The 19574-nt window shown below is 38.9% G+C and overlaps 2 protein-coding genes across 2 annotated transcripts in view; one reads left to right on the forward strand and one right to left on the reverse strand.

Annotated features, from left to right (window-relative positions):
- Dnajc2 (DnaJ heat shock protein family (Hsp40) member C2) overlaps nt 1-2173 on the reverse strand; it is a 31497-nt gene extending 29324 nt beyond the window's left edge. The window contains exon 1 of the mRNA XM_010637046.3: nt 2096-2173. The gene's annotated coding sequence lies outside the window, so the exon portion shown is untranslated. The remainder of the gene's footprint in view (nt 1-2095) is intronic.
- Nucleotides 1730-15650, forward strand: Psmc2 (proteasome 26S subunit, ATPase 2). The gene is made up of 12 exons (XM_010637037.3): nt 1730-1930; nt 6380-6417; nt 6916-6997; nt 7882-7981; nt 10168-10299; nt 10863-10935; nt 11299-11394; nt 12006-12170; nt 13185-13272; nt 14916-15118; nt 15211-15307; nt 15394-15650. Exons 1-12 carry the CDS (start codon nt 1861-1863, stop codon nt 15549-15551), a joined length of 1302 nt encoding a protein of 433 aa, XP_010635339.1. The 5' UTR covers nt 1730-1860; the 3' UTR covers nt 15552-15650.
- The last annotated feature ends 3924 nt before the right edge of the window (nt 15651-19574 follow it).

Consider the following 19574-nt stretch of genomic DNA (forward strand, 5'->3'; position numbering starts at 1 on the left):
GAGCCTCGCGCCTAGGAGTTCCGACGCCCAGGAACCGGCGCGTGGAGACGACTCGTAAGCACTTCCGGGATGGGTCTTTCGTGGTGCGGCCGCCAATCTCACCCCCACCTTACGCGCCAACGTGTGAGGCGGCCGGGTTCCGCCACTGACTCGGATCCGACTGCAGATAAAGGTGTACGAAGGAACGGTTCCTAGGGTCGTCGGTTCCCGTGGGAAGAAAACTCCTGTCCAGTTTCTCTCTTTTCCAAAGTGGTTATGTAGAAGAGAATTAATAAAAGCAGCTCAAAAATAAAACAAAATAAGTTCGCGTGAGCGAAGATCTGGGTTAATCCCCAACACAATCAGTGAAATCAGCTCCTTTCATATTTTATTTTAAAATTTCTATTACTTTATGTAGCTGTCTCCACCTACTTAAATTTTCCAGCAGATGTATTTGTATACGTGAAAAAATGAAGAGTCGCGTTGGAACTACTATCGATGATACATCCCTGTGTGTATATACATCCCTAATTATGGATGTATTCCTGTGATGCTTGTGGGTTTACCATAACAATAAAAGGAACAGCTAACATTTGTCGTGCTAGTGCTAATTTACCTGCATTATGCCTTCTGATACTCATTTGGAGAAGAGAATAGAGTGTTAGGTTTTGTTCCAATGGCAGCAAAATTTTTACCCTGATCTAAGAGAATTAAGGTATTTTTTCCCTCTCAAGATATTTCCAATTACAGGACTCTGGGGTTTGGTTACTGTAACCGCTACTATGAATAATATACCTATGAACCTGTGTGTACAAATTATCTGAGATCCTGCTCACAATATCATAGGATATACATGTGTATATATGGAATTGCTAGATCATATAGTACTTCTGTTTTTATTTTATTTTTTGAGGAACCATACTTTTCAACCATCACATCATTTTACATTTTTACTAATGGCGCACACATTCTACTTTTCCTTATCCACACTAGGTATTTCATCTCGTTTTCTTTTCAGATAGTAGCCATCCTAATAGTATAAGATAGCTTTGATTTGTAGTTTCTTAAAAACGTTGAACATCTTTTATGTGCTAGATGGCTGTCTGTGTATCTCTTGTGCCCCCAGTATTTATGGATCGACATATAAACCTGTTAGTCCACGTCTGCAGCACATAATGACTGTATTCATCGTCGGAGTTGGTACCTGAACGCAACACATCTTCTTTTTACCTCCCCTTTTCTCTCTTCCATTTGTATGTCTTCTTTGGAGAAATGTCTATTCAGGCTTTTTACCCATCTTTTCCTTTATTTCTTTGGGTTTTTTTCTTTGCTCATCTCTAAAGTCATACTGTTTTGTTGCAATTGCGTTGTAGTTTTGTGTATACTCCGGATATTAACTCCTTAGGAGAGATGTTACCGTCACTTGATTTGTAGCTCTAGTCTCCGGGCCTTGTGCCGAAACACCTGCCATTTCACAAAGTGTTAATGCCTTCCCAACCCTGTGCGGTGAAGGACAAATTAAAATTCAAGAGATTATCCAAGCTGCCCAATATTTCACAGTAAATAAATGATTAAACTAGGATTTAAACTCATCGACTGAGCCAGGGCTGCTCAGGGAATTTACTAATCAGGGCTCTCCAGCGATCTGAGACCGTGAAGGTCGGGGTGGAGCGAGCATTCCTTCCTGTTGACAGCGGGAACCTTCCTACGCCGGACCTGGGAGTCTGCAAGTCCCACGGAGCGCTTCCGCCTCTCGGGCACAGTGGGAAGAGGCCAAGCCGGTTTCTACTTCCGGTGGGGAAGGGAAAAGGGAAGGCAACCTCGGAAGCGAGCAAGGTGCTGTGTAATCACCAAAGAGCTGAAGCGCTCTCATCTCCTAAAATGCCGGATTACCTCGGCGCCGATCAACGGAAAACCAAAGAGGATGAGAAGGACGACAAGCCCATCCGAGGTCAGTTGGCACGGCCCGAGCGCGGAGCTGGGTTCTCGCCTGGCTCGGGCTCCGTCTGGTTGCGACGCTAGAGATTTCCCCGGACAGCCGTCCCGGGTCTGTCCGCTCTCTCCCCCTCATCCCACTCCAGCCCTGTGCTCCTCTGCTCCCAATTGGAGTTTTTACCTTTCGCAGCCGTCGGCCTTGAAGTTAGGTCTCCTCTCTCTCCTGGCGCTGCTGCTTCCTGAGCCTCGTCCACTCCTCGCGCCCAGCGCGCTTGGTCCGTCACTGCATAGCCAGACCTCGGACAGAGCTGACTAAAATTACGTGTTTGACTAGATAGTACGTTCACATGGTTCAAAACTCAAGATCAGAGAAGGTGACATTCAAAAAGCCTCCTGTCCTTGATCTAGCCTGCAGCTTCACCGCACTGGCGGCTCCTGTTGCCATTTTCCATTACACTAGACATTTTTACATAAATGTAGCCTTCTTATACATACCTCAACATTTTTTAAAATCTTAATTTATTTTGGAAATCATTTTATGTCGTTATGTAATCTGTTTCTTTGTATCTGCATATTATCCAGTTTTATGGGTGTACAATAATACAGTATTTAATCAGCCATTGAGGAGCATGTAGATTTCTCCAGTCTCTCACCTTTATGAAGCACCTTGTTTATGTGACTTTTACCACGTGGAGTGTGAGGTAAATTCTACAAGTGGAGCTGTAGTTTTGACAGTGCCAAATTACTCCTCACATACTTGTTAATGTATTTTCACTCACAGTGTGCCTGAGGTGTACCCACCACTTTTGGACAAGATTTCTCCCTAATAACACCTTTTGTAGTCTCATCTTTATGCCATTTTCTCCTTTTGCTCCTTATAAGCAAACTGTGGCTAGTGTTTTAAAAATATCTTTGCCTTTACTTTATCTTTCTTTTAATAATTTAAACCTCTCTTAGCACCATACTTCCTTCACCACTTACATCCTCTCCTCAAAGAAAGAGGATTTCCTCTCTGTCTTCAACCCAATCTTATTTCCCGAAAAGTGTTTTAGAACACTGAAAACCTCAAGGGTACCCAGTACCTGTAGCAAAGCTTTAGTCCCAGAAATTTAGTATTTGATCTGTGTTTGTCTGGGTATGCTACTGTGTAAAGTTATTAATAAATGTATTTCTTGGGTACAATGATAATTACTTAGAAATGTGTGTGCTTCATCTCTGTCTTAATTGATCTTTATAGAAACACTGCGAAGGTAAAACTAATTGTATCTCAATTTTTCAAATGATGAAACTAACATTCAAAGAGATCAAATAGTTTTCCCAGGGTTACCTGGAATAAAAAATACATGACCTTTTCAGGTTTAGCCCCCAGGTTGTTTGATCCCCGTGTTGTTTTGGCCCCCTGTTTTTTTGTTTTGTGGTGTCATTTTAAATGTCTTCAGTTATGTTAATGATCTTTGATCACTTCACTTCTGTTGATTTCCAGCATTGCTGCACTGTTGTCACAAAGGAGGGATCACTATTAGTCTATCTTGTTGAAGGAAGCTACTTCACTTCTAAAATATCAAACTTCCCATTTTTCCTCCCATTCCACCTTTTTGCTCTGCTGTCTTTGTTACCACCAAACCTTAACCTGCCCTGTCTGTCTATCTGTCCTTCAGTCTGTTGTCTATCGTTTCCTAGCTCAGACCATTGTATTTTGCCACAGCACATTTAGCATCCCTGTCTTTGCTTGTTGCACTTTTGGCTCTTCCCCTCTTTAATTTTGAGAATGCCTTTGTTTCTTGTCTCTTTCTGTCTGTAGGCTGCCAGTGTTGTTCAAATAAGTCACAAAAAAACTGGGTAAGGTACTTCCCATTCATTTTATCTTCAAAACACAGTCAGTTTGGAAAATCAAACTACAACCCATTTTTTTTTTCTTTTGCTACCTAAAAGTGGCTAAAAGATGGGCTTGGGAGTTAAGAAGACCGAAGTCTGAAACTTGACTTTACTTCTTATTAGCTGTGTAATAATGGTCAGATCACTTTTTTTTTCTCGTGTGACGTGAAAATAACTATTCACTTTATAAGCGTAGATATGATTAAGTAGCATTTCTGTGAATATATTTGTCTCTAATCAGTGTCTCATACAGTGAATATTTCAGTAAATGGTAGCTGTTATTACTATTCTGTCCACTGTGTCCATTACTTCACTGCTTACTTCATGTATAAATTCCCTTGCAGTTTGGTTTCTGTGCCTGGAAATATGTTGAAACTGATTAGTGTTTTCTTAATTCCCAGATCTTTAGTATTTCCTCAAATCTGGATCTTTGTGTTTTTGACATTAACGTAGCTCTCCCTTGATTCTCTTACATGACACTTCTTTAAATGTATCTTCTCTTCATAACATCCTCACATGGTTTTTGTAAAGGTTTGTTTATGATAATTTCATCTATTCTCATTTTGGACTGTCTATTCTCCAATATGGTTCGCTAATCAATTTTTTTTTACTTCATGCCGACACCTGAACTCTAGAGCCTTCTAGGTTGTTGCACTGAGATGTGCTGTTTTGTGACTACTCCCAGATTCACTAATTTGTTAGGAGCCACAGGAGTTAGCGTACAGTTAGCCTCATGACTGTGATTTGTTACAGCAAAAGGGCACAAAGCAAAACCATCAAAGACCAGACAAGCGACATGAGACGAAGTCCAGGGCAAATCCAGGAGAAATTTCCAAAGTTTGTCTTCTGGTAGAATTACACAGGATGCGCCTGATTTTTCCCACCATAATTTTTGTTTGTTTGTTTGTTTGTTTTGAGCTAGGGTCTCACTATGTAGTTGAGACTGACCTGGAACTATGTAGCTCAGGCTGGTCTCGAACTCACAATTAACCTCCTGCCTCAGCCTCCCAAGTGCTGGGATTACAGGCGCGCACTACCACGCCTGGCCCCCACCGTAATTTTTGACGTGTAAAATATTACCACCGAGGGAAGTTTGTTAGAGACTCAGTTATAGCTGAGAGCTCCTCATGTGGGCAGGCTCTGCCTAACACATACCCAGATTTTAGAGTCTCAGAAGGAAAACAGGTGTTAGGCATAAACCAAGCTGTTTTATAGTTTAGGCTCAGTGAACTACTCTTTAGCAGTTTTGGGAACGGTGGAAACTCTCCCAGAAGGGATTTTCAGGGGCTGGACTTGTAAGCAGGCCTTTCAAAAGGTAGCAGCCATGTCTGCTATGTTACATTTTCTGCAGTTCAAGTTCCAAATGTTACTGGTGTCTCCCTCTTCCAACAGTTTCTCTGTGACTTTTCTGCTTCCACAAGAAGGTGCCACCTTCCTCCAAGGTACCCAGGACAAAGCCTGGGTATAGTGTTTGATTCTTCTTACCCTCGGCTCCACGCGAATAGTCAGTTGCCATGTGCTATACATTCCTCCTCTGAGGTCTTTCCCCCAGCCTTTGCTTTCTCTTTTCACTGTCACCATCCTATGTGAGGTTTGTGTGACCTCTCTCTGGCCTCAGGTACGAGTCTTTTCTCTGTGTCTTAGCTAATTCTTCCTCACATCCGGTTCCGCTATATGATAAGCCATGCCATGGCCTTTGGGAACTTTCGGCATTCTGGGTTGCCTCACCAAGGCCCCAGACCTCCAACTGTGTGCCTAATTTCCTGCTGTTCCCTACCAGGTATACCAGTGGCAGCTAAACTGGTCTAGCTGCTGTTACTTAATTAAACATGCTTTTCTTGCTTTGACTCTTTTTTGTTGTTGTTTTTGTTTGTTTTTGGTACCGGGGATCTAACTTGGGTCCTTTTGCTTGCAAGGCAGGTGCCTGAACCACTGAGCTAAATCCCCAGCCCTCTTGCTTCTACTGTTACATAAATAATGCTGCATATTCATATAATATGTCTCTTTATGGCCATAAAAGAGAAAACAGAAGTGTCACTGGCTTGCTGAGGCTGCCCTGCTCACACATTCCCTGTCGATGACATCACATTGCCCATCATCTCTGGATGAGCATGGAGACAAGAGGGCACTCTGTGTGTTCACAGATGGCTACAAAAGCACATGAGTGTTGATGTGGGAGTCACAAATAAACTTTAGAGACAGGCAGCTCAGCAAATGAGGAATCCATTAAAGAGGACTGAGTATAAATCACTTGAGATCCCAGTTAACATTTAGAAAGCAGCAGTTGATGCAATTAATAGCAATTTATGTGCACCTTCTGTATTTTTAAAAAAATTGTTTTTAACCTGCCTCTTTCAAAATGGTACTTGTGGAATAGCTTTCTATGTAAGCAATGTCATGTGTTATTATTTTTAATGACTGCATTGCATTTCAAAATGAAAAATGAAAAAAGGATTGGGGATATAGTTCAGTGTGAAGACTGGGTTTAATTCCAGTACCACAAGACAGAAGCAAAAACCAATTTGAATGGAACAGAAAAGCTGATCAGCTCTCGGTTCTCACCAACTCTTATGTATTGTTTCTCTTTCAGCTCTAGATGAGGGGGATATTGCCTTGCTGAAAACTTATGTAAGTCCTTTAAATTAGATGTTATATCTTAAAAACTATTTGGTTTTATCCTTCCAAACTAATTAGAAGAGAATTTCTAGCAGTTCATAATAATTTTCGTTGAAGTTGCCTACCTAAAGTTCCTGCTGAGAATAGAGCAGAAGTTATTTCAGCATGCCTGACCTTATCCATTGTATTTATACTGTTTTTCAATAAAGTGTGGTTCTATGTTGAAATAGATTTAAAATGATTTGCACGGATGTTAGTAATTAATATGTAACCACAATTCTGAAATGGAAAGTTTAAACACATAAAAATAGGCCTATTTTTCTTTGTTATCTTGCACGATGGGTTATCTGTTTGGAGGAAATAGTTGGCTTAGAAAATCTTCTGAAAATGAAACATTTTTACTTCACAAGCTGTGGGATAAAAAGGCTGTTAGAATTTTGGTTGTTTGATTTGATGTTTAAGAAATTGTTGCCGTCCTAACTTCTCATTAAACTGATCATCCTCGCCTAGGGTCAGAGCACATACTCTAGGCAGATCAAGCAGGTTGAGGATGACATTCAACAACTTCTCAAGAAAATTAATGAGCTCACTGGTATGTACTTTTTAAAATTTCAGTTTCCTCTCTTTAAATGTGATGCATTAATTATATTAAAAGAGTTTAAATGCAGTTTTGACTACTTTATGAATTACAGATCTAAAATATTATTACCCTTCCTCTCTGTAAGAAATTGTATCTCAGCCAGATGTACCTTAATCTCAGCACTCCAAGAGACTGAGGCAGGAAGATCATAAATTCAAGTCCAGTCTTGGCAATTTAGTGGCTTCACAAGATCCTGTCTCAAAATAAAAAATAAAAAGAGCTGTGGCTGTAGCTCAGTGTGAAACACACACACACACACACACACACACACACACACACACACACACACTTTGAGTCTCATTAACTATTTCACTGCTTTTTAAAACCAGGCTTAATGTAATTAAGAAGCAAATAACCCTCTATGCAGTATATTTCCTTTAACCAAAGCCTAGTTGAGTAAACTGTAATAAACTAGTTAAAATATTCTATTGAATAAAAATATGATTTCACATAGGACTGCTGAAATAAGAAAGCTACTGCCTGGTTGTTGGAAACTTTTCCTCTTGGGATCTCAAGCTGAAGTTTTACAGTACTTAACCTGCTCCAAAAATGTCAAAATGATACTGAATTTTGGTTTTCAGGGCAATGGTTTTCAACTGTGTGTCCCCTACCCCAGCTTGGCAGAATCTGGAGCCAGTCTTGAGACTCCTGGTTTGAGGGCAGGTGACATCTAGTGGCCAGAGGCGAGGGATCTGCTGACCCCACCCCTACCCCATGCACAGGACAATCCCCACAAGGAGTTATTTAGTCCTAAATGCTACCCGTGCTGAGGTTGAGGAAGCTTGTTGTAGGGCACTGTGCTACTTGTCAGTGAACTGTGGCGTTTCTCTCCCCAGGTATTAAAGAGTCTGACACTGGCCTGGCGCCCCCAGCACTCTGGGATTTGGCTGCAGATAAGCAGACTCTCCAGAGTGAGCAGCCTTTGCAGGTTGCGAGGTAGGCACAGTTCTCCGTGGATATTTTCTCTGTATTTTCTTTAGATTTCCAGGGATAATATAGTAGTTTATAAATAATTTTTATTCCAAATTCCACCTAAATAAAACTTTCTACCTAAGTATCTGGCACCTTCTCCCTCCACAAATAAGACTGTGGCCTTAAACAAAGCAAAGACTGTTTTGAAAAAGTCCCCGTTTGATTTTTGTGATATATATAATTCTTCTTAGTGCATCTTGCCTGGTGTGGAAAACAGTTCTGTCACACAGTTGTGCTGCAGTGACGAAGCATTTGAATTTGCAGCTCTCTCTGTGTTTATACCCCAGAAGCCCTTCTGTGTTCTCTGCATTTGTTGCGATGGCTTTTATAGCAACTTTCTTAACCTACCTTCTATTTTTTATTTCTGACTGTATTCAATAGACAGATACTGTAGATTCTATGATGCACATGGTATTATGAATTCATCTCTACCTGTTCACACAGGAAGTGAATACATGTAAATGAAAAATAGCCACAACGATAAAAAAAAGAATTTAATACATCCTGTCGACTGGAATACATGCATGACTGTCCAATTGAGTAGATTGTACCACTAGTGATACAAATAGATCTAACCACTCTTATCTGTCTTTTTACTAATAAAAGTAATAAAAGCTTTATAAATGGTCTGAATCTGTTTAGTTGTTTAATTTGAATAATTATTGCCCAAATATAAATATTTAGTACTGTACAAGCCGGGGATTTAACTCAATGGTTCTGCTGCCTTTCTTGCAAGAACAAGGTCCCAAGTTTGATCCTGGTACAAAAAAGAAAAAAATTGGTACTGTACATACCAATTAAAAATTATTACAGTAATCAACAAATTTAATTTCATTAAATTGAAATTTATTTATATTCATGAATTTCTTTTCCTTTTTTTGGTATTGGGGATCGAACTTAGGACCTCACACTTGCCAGGCAAGTGCTGTGCCAGTGAGCTAAATCCTGGCCCTATTCATGAATTTCTTTAGAATATTTTATACATAAAGGTGGATGATTTGTGCAGAGTGCCCAGAATGTCATAAAGTGTTTGGCTTTTTTTGTGGCCACAGTAGCACTTATTTTTTCAGGTAATTTTTGATAACTTTCTTAATTTCACTTGGGTGCATTTCTTGCCAACCCTAAAGAAGCTTTTATAAAGTAAAATTTATTTTAGTAATTTGTACCCAGGGCATTTCTTCATGGGCTAATAGTTAACAATTAATTCTCTAAATTTTAACATAGTAATTTTATAAGTACCCCATTGCTGGTGTATGTAATGTGCATTTTCAACTTCTATACCACAGATTAGCTGTATTACTTTTTTTTTTTTTTTTTTTTTTTTTTTTTGATATGGGGGATTGAACTCATGACTTTGCGCTTACAAGGCAGGTGCAGTGCCACTGAGCTAAATCCCTGGCCCCACAACTTTTCATACCATTGTAATAGTTTCCTTAAGGAACTGTAATATAGTGACATCTGGTCTGCTAAGTCAAGGCCTCTCTTTGCATTATTGTAATCAAAGACCCCCTGGAAAAAGTACAAGCCACCGATCGGGACAGTCAGTTCAGATCAGAGCTGCCTGAATTATGGCAGTCATGATCATGTTGAAGGATCAATTTAGGAAAAAATGTCAGCATTTATTATTGAATTTGATATAAGACAATGTGGCTTTGTTCTTACAGGAAAGGAAGGCAAGGTATAAAGGGTTATCACTAATAAAGAAATGTAATTAGGAAAATTTAAGAACTCTCCAATGAAATATTTGGGTTTTTTTTTCCAGGGGAAGGCATCATTTGAAAATGTGGCTTGGTAGCTGGGTGTGGTGGTGCATGCCTGTAATCCCAGCACTTGGGAGGCTGAGGCAGAAGGATCACTGTGAGTTCGAGACAGCCTGGGCTACATAGTGAGTTCTAGGTCAGTCTCAACTACATAGTGAGATCCTGTCTCAAAACAAAAACAAAAACAAAAAAACAAAAAAACAAAAAAGAAAATGTGGCTTGGTACATTTCTGTGGGCTCTTGGAGCTGAGCATAGCATGGGATCTGGGCTTTTGCAGTTCTCATCTACACTTGCTGTTTAGTGTGCTGCTTGCCCCAGAGAGTCTGGTTACTTGAATACATTATTAGTCATTTAGTGCCTTACTTTAACCAAGGCTTTTGCTGTGTTAGGTGTACAAAGATCATCAATGCTGATTCGGAGGACCCAAAGTACATTATCAATGTGAAGCAGTTTGCCAAGTTTGTGGTGGACCTCAGCGATCAGGTGGCACCTACTGACATTGAAGAAGGGATGAGAGTTGGGTAAGATTTCATTTTGCAATAAATAAGCTTCTTTCTCTAAAGATAGTGTGTCACAGTCACATCCATGGCTTTGCTGTGAACAAATGAGCACCATGCCACAGAATACTAAGAGGATCTTCCCCATCAGCTCCCTGATTACCTGCCAGCTTTCCCCCTTCCCACCCCTACATTGCTATGTATGAGTAGCTTCAAATGTCACAACAGGAGTCAAGTGTAGAGATCTGGAGTTGAGCTTCCAGTCTATTTAAGATAACATGGTGTAAGTGGAAGAAATGCTTGAGGGTGGTTACAAAGATTAAGTGAGTTAATGTCTGTGGAATACAAAATGATCCACCCAGTTAATTTTTGAAATCTCATCTTCTCCTTGGGTCAAGGGTAGATTGTTGCCACTGTAGATTGAGGATTTAGTGTGAGTCTCAATGCTTTGTTTCTCTTTGTGTAACTTTAGAAAGTCTGTTTATTTTGTTTGAAGTATGGTTTTAATGATAAAACACTAAGCATAAGAGTCCTTTGACACCTTAAAGAAAGTGTTAGTGAATTGTTTTTGTTTTTACCTTCTTTAGGGTGGACAGAAATAAGTATCAAATTCACATTCCCCTGCCTCCTAAGATTGACCCAACAGTTACCATGATGCAGGTAAGAAACTATGGGAGGGAAAAATATTGGCCTTACTTTTAGTACAATTGTATCCATCCCAAAAAAGTTTAACATTTTTAACTAATAAACCATTAATGTATAGGTGTATATCAAAGGATGGCCAAAAATTTAAAACTAAGCTTTCAGATGACAAAGTCTTTATTATAGCTCTTTAGTTTAGTTGTCTCACTTATTAATGTCATAACAAATGACATAGCAACTAGTTCTAGGACACCAGGAAATATATTCCATTTTGCTAAAACTTTTGTTATAATCTGATCCTTCCTTCACGTTACTGAACTAGATATGGACTGGTATTCAAAAGCCTTTGCCTAGTTGTCATGCAGTGTTTCCCCCTCTTAGGTGGAAGAAAAACCTGATGTCACATACAGCGATGTTGGTGGGTGTAAGGAACAGATTGAGAAATTGCGAGAAGTGGTTGAAACTCCACTTCTTCATGTAAGTAGCTGAATGTGGGATTTAAATTTCTTTTTATGAAGATATAGTAGTCTTTTGTGTAGGTTTAATGCTTATGTATTAGATAGCTTTTAGGTTTAATATTTTCCTTCATGACAATTTTTGAGATGGTATAGATGTGGAGAGATGGTAAATTGCAGAAGAAAGGCAAGGAGAAATGATTAAATGGTCCCAAAAGAAAGATTGCTACTTAGACTGACAAACGACATTGAGATGTAACCTCTAGCAATGTGTTAAATATATTACAGGTTATTATAGAAGGAAGTAGGTGTTCTAATGATATCAAGAGGGGAAAAGTTAAACTTGGGATGATAATGGAAAACTAGGAAATTAAATACCAGACAGTACTTAAGTGCTGTTATTTTTTAAAGTAAGGAAAGTATTTTGTCAAGACTAAATCGTAAAAGTACCTATAAAAGCCATCCTGCCTTTTGTGTTGACATGAATCAAGCTTAGAATATCTTAGAATAAGTCAGATTCCTTATTTAGGTCAAGTGTACAAACTGTGGGCCTAACAATCTTTTGATGTAGAAGTGCTCTTATTCTTATCATGCAGAAGTGGTAAGTGTAAAAATTGTGTCTCTGTCACACAGCCAGAGAGATTTGTTAACCTGGGCATTGAGCCTCCCAAGGGTGTGCTGCTGTTCGGTCCCCCAGGCACAGGCAAGACACTCTGTGCCAGGGCCGTTGCCAACAGGACTGATGCTTGCTTCATCCGAGTTATTGGGTCCGAGCTGGTGCAGAAATACGTCGGTGAGGTAAAGTAAATTTGTCAAAATAAAAAAATACTAGCTCTGTGAAAGGTTTGTATGCTAGAAATGAAATTAAATAGGTATGTAATTCTGCCTCAAGGGATTGAGGCCTGAAATTTTTTGAATATTTAATTAGTAGTTTAGAAGCCCAGAAGCCAGCAGCCTTCCCTTGTGGTCATTTGGAAATAGGCAGCCACTTTAAAATTTTCATCAGTATGCCCATTTCAGAAGGATGGCTTTCTGCGCAATCTGGTGTGAGGTACGTTCCCCAGAGATGCCTGGTGAATGAAATTGCATTTCACAGATAATACTTTGGGGCCTCATGACAACGTAAATTGTCTATTATGTACATGTATGGGCACATATACACATGTATTTGTATATTTAGGGACTAAGTCTAGGGCTGTGTATGTTATAGCGGAAACCTATTAACGATTAGCATACTTGGAATAAGAATTAGAAAAAGCCGCATGAGTGGGATATATTGTCATTTTCTGATCAGAATTTACAAATGAAATTCGTTGCTCAAAATTCAGTTCAAAGTGATGCATGGGATACTTTTTATTTCCTCTTTGGGTTTTGATAATTAGAATGGTGCCTTTCATTTATTCAACACAATGTTTGTTTTGTTTGTGTTTTTGAGTTAGGGTCTCACTATTAGTTCAGGCTGGCCTTGAATTCACTTTGCAGCCTAAGCTGGCCTCAAACTCATGGTGATCCTCCTGCCTCAGCCTCCTGAGTGCTGGGATTACAGGAGTGCCTCACCACACCCAGCTCAACAATGTTAACTTGACCTCTTCTTCTTAAACTGCTATTTGGTAGATATAAAATCATTAAAATTATTTAATATTGTTTTGAGGCTAAAAAAGATGAATTTGATGATACAGGTGGCATACCTCAGGCTTTTTTAAAAAACAGTTGAGAATACTATTAAGTATTGAATAAATATAGTACTGTATAACTTTTTATTGCATTTTTAAAGGTTCTAAAACTGAGTTAATAAATCAACTTTCTTACTAGGGAGCTCGAATGGTTCGTGAACTCTTTGAAATGGCCAGAACAAAAAAAGCCTGCCTGATCTTCTTTGATGAAATTGATGCCATTGGAGGTATGGACTTTACAATTGGATTTCTGAGATCTCTTATGTATTGAGTTCTCCTGATATGCCAGTCTTATAAAAATTTTTAATTCCAACTCTTTTATAAGGTCTGGCACATTGGAGCCACATAGCAATAAAACAGTAGGGCTAATCCATGAAAGAATTAAGAACTATTATAGAAGAGTGCCTGTATTTTTATACTAATTTCATCCACGTAAAACATTTCCACCCTAAAAATTCCCACATTGAGAATGTGATAAGAAAATACTGGGATTTTATTTATTTATTTATACCAGGGATCGAACTCAGGTCTTTGCACTTGCGAGGCGGGTGGTGGCACCACTGAGCTAAATCCCCGGACCGTGGGGTATAATTTAAGTGGTGATGGTTTATTGTAGTTTACATAAAATAATGTTATTTTTGACTTCACAGATCCTAACTTCTGAACTTCCATTTGGTCATTTTGTAAAGGAAATTATAATGCCTGCCTTATTTTATGGGTTTTTGAGAGGTTCAAATGAAGTAATAAATGTGATAAGACTTTGAAAGTGCTGAGCTGCCCTAGGCATTGGCAGTTGGTATAGTTTATAGGACCAGTAATTCTTAGTAGCAGAAGGGTCCTATGTCCACACAGTTATTATTTAATGAACTCACCGACTTGAAAATAGAGTGGTGCAAGTAACACCGGCAATGTGACTAGACACTTAAAAGTCTTGGTTTTAAACTGCTTGGCCAGTGTTGGTTTTGGATTTTTGTGGCATTACAATGTTTTCAGCCACCATAATTTGGCCACAGTATAATGCGGCATCTGGCTCTAAAGTCCTTCCTAAAGTATCTTTAGTATAAGCCTTCTGATGTCAGCATACCCTGCAGCTACGGTTCCTAAAGTGGACGGTGTGTGAGTCTGAGGGTATAGGAAGAGAATACTAGAATTGCCTTTTGTATTTTTAATCTCCTGTTAAAAGTGGGCATTTTTGTGTCTTAGTGTACATAACATACTAACACAGCAACACACATTTATATAACTTAAAAATGAAAAAAAAACTTTTGGAGGCTGTTAAACTTTTATTTTCTGCTTTTTGCTGTTTGAGTTGAAGTGAGAGCCCACGTGAATAGAGTCCTTTAGTGTATCCAAGTTAGCTCAGTAGTAAGCTGGTGTGATTCTACTATATTATGGGTTTAGCCATATTTTAAGGAATATTTTTAAGAATTATTATTATTATGTAGTGGGGAATAGCACTGAATTTGGCTTAAGACTTAATGACCTTATTTACAGCTTCCAGGATATCCTCAGTTGCAGTTTTTCACGACAATTTCTTGCAGTAATTAAGCACCATGATAGAGCTGAAGTCTTTCCCTTGCGCGTCATTGTTGCCTCGCTCCCGTGTGTATGGTATTAATCAACAAAGGGGTTTGGTGTTCTTGAGTGATTTGAAAAACTTTTAAAGATCTTCAAAAGCACTTTGAAGAAGACTGTGTTAAACAAATCTATAGAGAATTCCTGCAGCAAAGATTCCCCTTCCAGTGAGTTTTGGGTGCAGCAGCTGTTGCCAGTCTCAGGGCAGAGCTTGGGTTGGAGCACTGGAGGTGAGTTGAACTCACAGAACTTTCAAGTCCCGGAGCTGCTCTGAGGTGCTTCTCTGTCATCTCAGGGGCCCGGTTTGATGATGGTGCTGGCGGTGACAATGAAGTGCAGAGAACAATGTTGGAACTGATCAATCAGCTGGATGGCTTTGACCCTCGAGGCAACATTAAGGTTCTGATGGCCACTAACAGACCTGATACTTTGGATCCAGCACTGATGAGGCCGGGGAGATTGGATAGAAAGATTGAATTCAGCTTGCCTGATTTAGAGGTAAGAAAATCATTTTTAGAAGAGACTTTTGAAGTTTTTCTTTCCTGTGATGTTTTTTACATTTTAATATTTGTCAATTCCTTCATTTTTAGGGTCGGACTCACATCTTTAAGATTCATGCTCGTTCAATGAGTGTTGAAAGAGATATCCGATTTGAATTGTTAGCCCGACTGTGTCCAAATAGCACTGGTGAGTAGAAAGATCTTGCTTATTTTGCTGGTCTGTCTGTTTGGTCCATTTTAATTAATCCTATTTATTTTCTTTTTATTTGACAGGTGCTGAAATTAGAAGTGTCTGCACAGAAGCTGGTATGTTTGCAATCCGGGCACGGCGAAAAATTGCAACTGAGAAGGATTTCTTGGAAGCTGTAAATAAGGTCATTAAGTCTTATGCCAAATTTAGTGCTACTCCCCGCTACATGACATACAACTGAGCCCCAAAAGCTTTCAAATGAAATCACTTTTAGTTTGAGTCCTGAGCTTACATAGATTTGTTAACAACCACCTCACAACAAATAAATGTTTCAAAATTGTGTGCTTTTTCCAGATCTCTTTTCTCTGTAGTATGAGGTGATATCTAATATTAGACAGAAAAGCTTGTTACGGTGTATGTTAACTGGTTTCTACTACCATTTAAAGGTTTCATGTCACAGAAAGTGCTTCCTCAGGCCAGCTGCCCAGCTGCCCTACATGTCTCATTGTACCTTTCCATCTGCCCAGTGAAGATGATCAAGTCATTCTTAATAGATGCAGTTTTCCAGTTAACTTTCTTGTAGTATCAAGGCTGGGATTCAAGTCTAAGCTCCATTAGCTGTGTTCTTTTTAGGCTTCTCTGCCCCTGTGAGAACAGCTCACCCAAGTGTTAGATCACCTGCACTGCTGTTGTTTCCCCACCATGTTGGCCAAAGTCAAAAAAGTATTTGATATATTTTGCTTTGCCACTTGACTGCCTAAATTAATCAAGAAGAGGCGATTTAAATGAACAGTGAAGGTAAAACAGGTAAAGCACAAAGAAAAATGGACATGTGTTAACTTCGAAAACCTAGAGTTGGCTTAATATAGAGAAGTCATTAGTTTCATCTCATAAAATTAGTAGTTTAAAATTTTGGTAAAGCTCCTGTTCTTCTCAGCCACAGTAAGATATTTTGAAAATAAAGGTTGTATTAGAATCCTCAACAGATTTGTTTAAAATTTTTCTTGTATACCACCAAATCTTTTATATCACAATTAGTCCCAATCACCCCAAATACTGAGATGAAAGCACAATAACCAATATTTTTATTGAAGTTAAATATTCATAAATAAATGGCAAAACAGTGAAAACTGAATAAATTTTTAAGCCACAGAAGGAAAAGTTGACAGCATAGAAAAAAAATGCCTTCACATGGAAATATTTTAATTTTATAAAAGTTTTCAAGTAGAAATATTGAAGCCCTTCATTCATAAAAATCTAACCAATATTCTTTAATTTTTGATCAGAAAAAATTCTTTTTCTAACTCTGCCCTACTCTTTCTTGAGTATGAAATAGAGCAAACTACTTCTAACTTAACACTTACAATAAAATACTCAGATGAAGACTGAGATGTATGTTTTAGAATGTTTTGTTTAAATAAGCATCTAAACACACTGGAGTCTTCCCCTTTTCCTATAGGCACACCTCATGCACACCAAGGCAACTCAGACTAGGCCTGTTTGAGCTCACAAGGGCTGAACATGGTGAAAACAGTATGCTACCATTTCAGTTAGGACACTGAAAATCTAAGTGGCTGTGTATTAATGACAATGAGTTAGTTGAAAAATGTATATATTTCTGCCTAGGCATAATTGTACAGTTAGAATCAGTACTATCTAGATTAGCATGTTTGTATCCTATTTAAAAAGATAAAAGAGGGCCAAGGATGTAGCTCAGTGGCGCCGTGCCAGCCTGGCAAGAGCAGGGTCCCAAGTTTTATCCTCAGTACCGGAAAAAACAACAAAAAAGAAAAGAAGGCATCTACTGTTAAGTCCCCTGCCTGGAGCATACATGTGTATATGCACAGACAGATGGTCCTCGTGGTTTCCAAATTGAAACACATTTAGCAGAAACAGTACATTGAATTTTGATGTTTTCCTGGGCTGGCAGTAAGTATGCAACCAGGTAACCAAGAGGAAACAACCGATGCTCCACAGTGTTGTGTTTTGTAGGTTAAGTGTATTAAATGATTATTAATATATAACATTGATTTTATCGTGGGTTCCTCAGCATATAACTCCATCATTCACTGAGGAACATCTGTGTATGTGTCAGTACATATACAGATAGATAAGATATGATCTCCATACACACACACATAACAAAGCAGGGTGCAAAGGAGTTATGGCGAAAAATTATACTGTAGAGTTTCTTTAAGAAGTACTTTTAAAAAAACATTAGATTTAGCTGGTGCATGCCTATGATCCCAGCACTTGGGAAGCTGAAGCAGGAAGACTGCCATGGTTTGAGGCCAGCCTGGGCTACAGAGTAAGTTCAAGACTAGCCTGAACTACACAATGAGACCCTGTCTCCAAAAAATGATTAGATTTATAAAAAAAATAATGCCCATCATGCTTCTCAAGGTCATCTATTACATAAACTGATGTAAACCACGGTAAGCCTCTCTTTCAGGAAATACAGGTTTTTAAGATGCTCAAATTTGATTCCATCCAAGTCAGTAAGCAGACCTGTTACCTGGCGCACTAGTAATGTCTGAGCATTTTGTTGCTGGGATTTGAGGGGTTTCAAAAGTATTGCATGCATTTTGGTTGGCTATATATTTAGAGTATTAGATAATACTTGTCAACCCTCAAGCTTTCATAAGCACTCAACATTATCAAGACTAAACTTACTGAATCCTAAAAGCATTCCCAAAAGGTGCACTAAAAAGACCCAACATTTTACACTCACAAAAAGCATACAGGCTCACACCAAAAAAGTTGTTTCCTTTTAGGATTTAAGCTGAGTTACTAAAGGACAGACATAATAGATAAAAGCCTTCCCCACCACATACCCTTCCCTCCCCAATCCCCACACAAGGGCACACCCCCACCCCCTAACACACAAAAACACACCCACCCACTCTACGGCACATTCTGAGTTAGCTACCCTTTCTTCATATACACACAGAGGACAGGCTTATTTTCTCAAAATACACACTTGGAGGTAAGTACCTCCATTCTCTTCTACAGGATCAAACAACACGGAATAGATAATCTTAGACTATCTGAAAACTACAAAATGAGCTATTCCCAGGGCTTGAAGACCCAACTCTTCACTTCTGGTTTCCACTCTGGATGGGACACATTTGGGAACCCACTATCAGCTACTGGGTGCTAACATGAGTCAGTGTTTACAGAGTGGAGTTTCCTTGGCCCAGCCTGCAAATGTCATTTATTCACAAGGCAGAGAGCAGTCACTATCATACTTGGCAGGATTTGATGCAGGCAAAGGGCTTCTCTTTGTGAGGCCCTTCCCATATTGCCATAAAATAAGACTAGACCAGGCTCTCTATCAGCATGGATTATGCCCATTTTGAAGGGCAATATGGATCTGAATTTGAATCAGGGCTGAACGGCATAGTGAGGCATGCACTAGCAGCTATTAAAGGCCAGAAGGAACAAGCTGGGCTTCTACTTAATTCCTTAAAAGAGAAAGACCATAAGACAAAAGGTCAGGAAAATTTCTACTATGAATTCTAAGACATTCAGACATATTTACATCATTGAAGTGCTTTTTGAAATACACACTTACATTCTCAGATGCATCCTAAAACAAAAATACATTTACCCACCTTCAGAAAGACTTAAGTGCTTTTTATGTACATAGTAGAATTCTATTCAAAACAGGTTAAAAATTAAAGAACAGAAAAGTAAAATATAAAATGTAAGCTATAGACAAAAACTTTTTTTTTTTTTTGGTACCTTAGCTACTAGGACTTGAACGTCTGCTGTGCAAAAGGCATTTGTTGAAGGCTGGTGCTAAAGAATATTCAATGAAATGTTTTATATTCTAGTTAAATGAAATGATGTGGGCCCTTTTATACAAGATTCTAGTATAAGCTAAAGTTCTGGAACTACATGCTCTTTCAGAAGGCAGTCTGTAGCAGAATGCAGATGTATCTGATCTTGTGCATGATGTTTGTAAAAAGAATAACCAGATGCTAATCCAATTTCATTCTAGCTTGAGATAAAGAATTGATTAGAAAGGAAGGGTTTGAATCAAATTAGTAGAGTCCCTGGAAAATCTAATTACTACACTAACAATTCTATTAGGATCTGACCATTTTCCTTCCAGCAGGATCTTCTTTATGAAAACTGAAAGAAAAAGTACAAAAAGCGTTAAAGACAATCAATTAGGGCAGAAGGCAGCAGGAACTCTTAGCGGAGGGAGCTTCAAACAGATTGGCTAATACCTGTGTTTTGACTTACTGTGAGATGATAG

This window comes from Fukomys damarensis, unplaced genomic scaffold (assembly GCF_012274545.1).
Source record: "Fukomys damarensis isolate Sample0158 unplaced genomic scaffold, DMR_v1.0_HiC HiC_scaffold_4, whole genome shotgun sequence".
Classification (NCBI taxonomy): Eukaryota; Metazoa; Chordata; class Mammalia; order Rodentia; family Bathyergidae; genus Fukomys; species Fukomys damarensis.

What these genes read in the sequence shown, in the direction of transcription:
- Psmc2 (XM_010637037.3), top strand. Translation starts at nt 1,861, where the DNA reads ATGCCGGATTACCTCGGCGCCGATCAACGGAAAACCAAAGAGGATGAG. An exon ending in CAGCCTTTGCAGGTTGCGAG is followed by an intron (nt 7,982 to 10,167) that starts GTAGGCACAGTT and finishes TTGCTGTGTTAG; the next exon opens with GTGTACAAAGATCATCAATG. An exon ending in TTGAAACTCCACTTCTTCAT is followed by an intron (nt 11,395 to 12,005) that starts GTAAGTAGCTGA and finishes TCTGTCACACAG; the next exon opens with CCAGAGAGATTTGTTAACCT.